Source organism: Elephantulus edwardii, unplaced genomic scaffold (assembly GCF_000299155.1).
Source record: "Elephantulus edwardii isolate Elephantulus edwardi_28Jun2011 unplaced genomic scaffold, EleEdw1.0 scaffold00003, whole genome shotgun sequence".
In the NCBI taxonomy this organism is placed as follows: domain Eukaryota; kingdom Metazoa; phylum Chordata; class Mammalia; order Macroscelidea; family Macroscelididae; genus Elephantulus; species Elephantulus edwardii.
In genome coordinates this window covers 3,670,400-3,676,759 of record NW_006399753.1, presented here as the reverse complement: position 1 = coordinate 3,676,759, position 6,360 = coordinate 3,670,400, and the positions used below count along the sequence as shown (strand labels likewise).

Below are 6,360 nucleotides of genomic sequence, written 5' to 3'. Positions count from 1 at the left end.
TGGTGCGGTGGTCAAAGCATTCCATCACGAACCACAAGGTCTATGGATCCGCCGACGCTCCAAGGAAAGAGGCGGCAGGAAGATGCTTCTGCACAGGGCACAGCGTGCAGCCCTCAGACGGCCGGGGGCAGGCCCGGACAGCGTGCCAGTGGACTTCATTCATTGTTGCACTTTTCCCCCCCCCCCCCCTCCCCCTACTCTCTCTCCATCCCTCTCCACCTCCTCCATTTCCAATCCCTTTCCATCTCTCTGTTCCTCACATCTCTCCATCCCTCCCCGTCTCCCCATCCCTTTCCATCACCTCCAATCCTTCTCTGTTTCCCTCAATTCCTTCCCAGCCCCTCATCATTCCTACCTCATTCTTGTATGTGTTGAATCAAAACTCTGCACAGAGAAACAGAGGTAAAACCAAATCTTAACTTAAAATAAAAATTCGTAAATTTTTGTCACTTTCTCTGCCAACTAGTATTATCATCTTCATCATCTTCATTTCAAATTCCATGCTGTGAAAACTGCACAGTGCCAGATGGAAGGAAATGAAACACCAGATGAAATGAGGTAAAGGAAGATATGACCATGTGGATGGTGCAGAGGACGCATGCCCACCTTCTCTCTGCACAGGTGGGGATCAATGGTCACCTACGGGGCAAGCACCCATCCTGGGGGACAACTCTCAGTCAGTGAGGGGACATTCAGGTTGAGTGCTCACTACAGAGGAGAGCTCAGAGGCCCAAGTGCCACCCTACTTCCTCCACTGTGGACAAGCCTGTGGTCAGGGTACACAGAGATGTTCAGATGATGTCAGGATGCAGGGCAGGGACACTGCCCAGGCCCGAGAGCCAGCCAACAACAGCCTTCCCCAGGCCGAGGTCTGCCATGGTAATGGACGCTGTCTAGTGGACTCTGCAGACCTCCCCCCGCATTATTATGGGGTGCTATTTAGTGGACTCTACAGACCTTCCAGGTCATCGGGTGCCAGCTAGTTGATTCCAAGGCAAGTAGGAGAAACACTTGGGCAGACAAGAAGGAAGCCTGAGGAGATGGCTTGAATGAAGAGGTGCACATAACCAGCAGACACAGGGCCTGAGACGCGGGACGGGGGTGTTGAATCCAGCCCCTGCCCTGAGCCACGTAACTGCTCAGCATTAGGAACGAGAACACCACACGGGCTGATGAGCACTGCATGGACTGGTGATGGCTCTGTGGTGAGGCGCTGGGCGGGGCAGTGTGCGCTGACGTGCCACCTTTGCCAGGCTTAGCAAGAGCAAGCCAGCTCGGCTTACGTGATTAGGTTCTCCTCGCTGTCACACCGTCTTCCCAGCTCTGTGAGGTATGTACTGAAGGCAGTCACTATTGTTTAACCCCTAAAAATGAACTCTTGAGGTGGGGGGCATCTGTTTTGGAGGAAATGCAGCCAGAGTGCTCCTGAGAAGCCCAGGCGGTGAACTTTGTCTCACAGATTTTGGACATATCTTCAAGAGGGATCAGCCCCTAGAGAGGACATTACAGCTGGAAAAGGAGAGGGTCAGCAAAAGAAAAGGCCCTCGATGAGATGGACAGAGTCCCTGCAGCCGCGGGCTAAAGAGCAGGTACGACTAGGAGGTGTGCATCACACAACTCAGGACGGGCAGGGCCTGCTCTACAGTGAGGGTCACACGACTCAGGACGGGCAGGGCCTGCTCTACAGTGAGGGTCACACAAGTTGACTCTGCTCCGCAGCCCGTAACAGAGACAGCAGACAACTGTAAAATGCACCTTTACTCCATGTGCTGGCCAATGTGAAGTGACTGATACAGCGCACACAGTGTACTAAACCCTCGTTAATAATGTTGAAGAGCTATGGGGTATGGACTGACGTGTGCCATTTGAAACGCATGGACAAAGCAGGATACATCAGTGAGCGGATACCAGGAAGGACTGGGGGGTGAGCAGGTGAGAGGGCAGGAGCGGTGAGACCTGACAGCAGCAGGCGGGGTTACAGCAGCTCATCATGAAACTCCAACAACGGAGATGCTCATGCTGCACAGTAACGGGGTGACTGGACACTGTCGTTAATTCATGACAACAACCACCAGGAAGGGACTTTGGGGGGCTTAGTGGTAAGGAACTGCACTGCCAATCCAAAAGTATGCACTTCAAATTCACCAGCTACTCCATGGGGAAAGGACAGGCCGTCAACTCCTGCGCGATTTACTGCCTCTGCAAATCCACTGGCGGGTCAGCTGCGGCGGTACACAACAGCAATCAGTGGTAATTAATACTAGAAAAGAAAATCCCATCCTACCAGAAGCAATCCACATGTTCAACGCAATCCCAATACGGATACCAAATTCTTTTTCCAAGGAGATTGAAAGGGAAATTGTCAAGTTTATCGAGAGAGGCAAGAGACCCTGAATAAGCAAAACACTTCTGAGAAACAAAAATGAGGTGGGAGGCATAACACTACCTGACCTCGAAACCTACTACATGTGGTACTAACCCAAACAGCATGTGACAGGCACACTGACCAATGGAACAGAATTGAGAACCCAGAAACAGACCCAGCTATCTATAGTCAACTGATATTTGACAAGGAAATAAAACCTGTCAAATGGGGAAAGGACAACCTCTTCAACAAACAGTACTGACAAAACTGGACTTCCACCTGCAGAAAGCTGAAACAGGATCCATATCTCACACCATAAACAAAAACTACAGTTTCACAATGACATGTCTGATTAGGGACTTTTATCTAGAATTTCTAGAATACTTGAGCGCCACAACAAGATAAAGGTAAACACAACTGAAAAATGGGCACAGGATATGAACAGACACTTAACCAAAGAAGACATTCAGATGACCAACAAACACATGAAGAAATGTTCAAAATCCCTAGCTCTAAGAGAGATGCAAATCAAAGCAACTATGAGATACCATTTTACCCCAATAAGAATAGCAAAATTCAACAAAGCAGCAAACACCAAATGCTGGCAAGGTTGTGGAGAAACTGGAACCCTTATGCACTGTTGGTGGGAGTGTAAAATGGTGCAACCACTGTGGAAGGCGGTATGGCGCTTTCTCAAAAAGTTGCAAATAGAGATACCATCTGACCCAGGAATTCCACTACTGGGAATATACCCCAAAGAAACTCATAATCGCCATCCAGGCAGATATATGCACACCCATGTTTATTGAGGCTTTGTTCACAAAAGCAAAGAGCTGGAAACAATCCAAGTGCCCATCAACAAATGAATGGATAGAGAAGCTGAGGTATATTCACACAATGGAATACTATGCTGCATGGAAAAGCAAGGAACTCATGAAATTTTATACAAAATGGGTGGCCCTGGAGGACATTATGCTGAGTGAAATATCTCAGTCACAAAAATACATATACAGCATAGCGCCACTGCTATAAAACAGGACTGACCTCGGGGTTAGGGGGACACTGAAAAAGATGGGATAAATAATGTATACTGCATTGAAACAGATGAGGGAGAGAACTGTTAAAAGGAATATAGGATTAAGTACTATTTTCATGACAAGATTACAGAAAAAGAAATGCATATTAAAGTGGACTGTAGACTAGGAGCGATTGCATAACAAAGAAAGATTTTTTTCTTCAAAGAGATAAATGAACTGGGGGCGAGGGGTGGGCAGGGAGGAAAATGTGCAACAATGAATGAATGGGGTAAAATTAAATGGAAAGAATATGCTGTGAAAACTATATATGCTGCATTAAAAATCATTAATAAAAAAGTTAATTTAAAAAAAGGGAGAGAAAAAAGAGACTGTTAAATACAGCCAGAAAAGTATAATCTGAAGAGGATAAAACTGATGAATGGGACCGTCTAAAGATTTAAATGTCTGTGTGCATCAAAACAGGGTGAAAAGAAAATCTACCAACTGGGAACAAACATTTGGCAATACCATCAGAGACAAGAGTCTCATAATGAAAGTTTAAAGAACACTCCTGGGCCTCCACAAGAAAAGACCGATAATCCAAACTACAAAGTGGGCAAAAGACATGGAAAGAATTTTCACAGAGGAAGGTGGAGGCCACGAGGAGCCCAACTCTTCAGCAGAGCATTTAGAGTAATGTCCACAGCGGGCGTCAGGAAGGCAGCCACCCAGGGGGTTTCGCAGGTCCCCAGGGCCAGGCACACGCGGCTGAGCGCCCAGAGGAGGGAGTCCACAGGAACCTGACACAGAAAGGCCAGCGAGCAAAGCCGGGCGTTCACACCCGTGAGGAAGAGTGGAGAAATGAGGCTGCAATTAAACAGCAGGGCTTCCAGGGGAGCAGTCTGGCAAGGCATTCAGGGAGCATGCTGTATCCAAACAGGGGGGCCTCGTCAGTGAAGGGGTAGCACCGCGGGGAAGCAAGGAGATGAACTGATGTGCAGGCTCCTGGGGTATAAAGGTTCTCACACGTAAGACGGCATTAGGGGCGCTTAGCACTTCCATGGGCAGCTCTTGGAGACCTGGTGGTAAAGAGCTGCACTGTCAGAAGGTCTGCAGTTCAAATCCACCAGCCGCACGGTGACAGAAGATGGACAATGTCCTCCGCGATCCCCTGGAGGATCCGCTGCACCAGACCCAACTCAACGGCACACGACGATGAGGTCTGCCCATCAAGCTCCACGAGCAAGCCCGGCCACACGCCGCGCTGATTCACCGAGGGCCAGCGAGGCTGTGGCACCACGAGGACACCAGCAAAGCGAGGCTGGGCATTCGAGTGTCGTGGTGCTGAGGGGTGCAGGGGAGCAGGAGTTAGCAGGGACGGGGCCTGGACGCATCTGCCCTCGTGACTCTCTTGAACACGAGCTTCCTGTTCCCTTCTGGAAGTTCACTCCCTGTCACTGCTGTCCTCACAGCTAACCCTCCAGCAGGTTCTCAGAGGCTGCAGATCTCAGGGGAGGAGACTGTCCATCTCTCTTCAACAAAGCAGATGTCGGATTCGAATCATCTGCTGTGGAGCCTGCAGTGCAACTTGGCCACTAGGCCAGCAGAGTTCTCTGGAAAGTAGCAGCAAATCTTCTGCTGACTGCTCTGACAACATCTCTGAACCACAAATCACCACTTTCACAGATCAGAACAAGACATGGGAGGCATGGGAGGTGGAACACAGGCTCCCAACCTACCCCACCGCCGGGTGACCCCAGATCTATGCTTCAGGCCCTCCAAGCCCCAGCGTCATTATCTGTCAGGTGGAGAGAACACTATCTGTTTCCTAGTGGGTTTGAGGATCCGTTGAGTCAGGCCTGTTTTACATGCTAGGAGCTCAGCAGAGGACGACATGATGAGGCTTGGCTTCCAGCCATTAGCTGACAAAAAAGTAAACAGGGGTTTTGGCTATAATTAAGGTCCCCTCTCAGTTAATCCTGAGTTTGATTTAATAAAAACAAGAGGATATTCCAATTTTATCAAGTAAAAAACCCTATTAGGGAGTGAGTCTTCTGAGGTGAGTGTCTCTCTTCACTGGTGGAATCCCACCCGGCACTTGCAGGTGGCCTCCAGCCTACAGGCCAACCCCACGCCAGCACCTCAGTCCTGCCAACAGCAGAACTGTGCCCGGGAGCAGTGCCTTCCCCAGCCGAGCCTCCAGTGAGGCAGCAGTCCCATCAACACCGCAGTTACAGGACACCTGCCCATCCGCAGAAGCCAGGCTCTGAGAGACGCTGGCTGTTTAAAAGAGCTGAGTGTGCAGTAATGGGCTAAGGAGGAGGGGACGGGGAGGGGAGGGGCTGGGAGAGCGAGAGTGAGAGAGAGCGCACACTCGCGCACACACATGCATTCTCTCTTATTCATTCATTCAGATATCCCACAGACAGGCAACGGGAGGATGCAACTGTTTCAGAAATCAGAAAAGACTTAGAGAAGAAAGTGCTCTCTAGTGTCAGGAAGACACAAACAGTGAGCCATGTAGCCATGGCGGGTGGGGAGCACCTCAGGAAGAGACCAGCAAATGCCAATAGTCTGACGCTATGCAAGCGTCCACTGCAAGTTACACAAACCAGCAAGAGGGCTTGAGCTCAGGTGCAAGAGCTGGCAGGGGGGAAACCATGGGGTTAAGGGGGAGGGGCAGGGACAATGATTTTGAAAAGAAAATGTGTTCATGAATATTGGCAACAATGTAACTCATAAAAGTAGAAAGTTAAAAACCATCCCAAAGTCCAGCAACTTAAAAAGGTGCTCCATTCAGACAAAAGAGTATTATTTCGCAACAAAAAGAACAAAGGACTGATGCAGGGGACACCAACCCACACCAGACTGAGAGCATGATGTCATGGGGAAGAGGTAGGTCATGGGGTCCACACCCACAGGAGCCCACGCCCGCACCCAGGAGCCCACGCCCGCACCCAGGAGCCCACGCCCGCACCC

At 49.9% G+C, this 6,360-nt stretch overlaps 2 protein-coding genes across 2 annotated transcripts in view; both read right to left on the bottom strand.

The window, feature by feature from the left end:
- TRAPPC9 (trafficking protein particle complex 9) overlaps nt 1–6,360 on the bottom strand; it is a 403,698-nt gene that overhangs the window by 97,523 nt on the left and 299,815 nt on the right. The window lies entirely within an intron of this gene.
- Nucleotides 4,020–6,360, bottom strand: part of LOC102863408 — a 14,813-nt gene continuing 12,472 nt past the window's right edge. The window contains exons 4-5 of the mRNA XM_006879402.1: nt 4,518–4,725; nt 4,020–4,248 (exon numbers count right to left, since the gene is read on the bottom strand). Coding sequence (XP_006879464.1) covers nt 4,020–4,248; nt 4,518–4,725 — 437 coding nt within the window. The remainder of the gene's footprint in view (nt 4,249–4,517; nt 4,726–6,360) is intronic.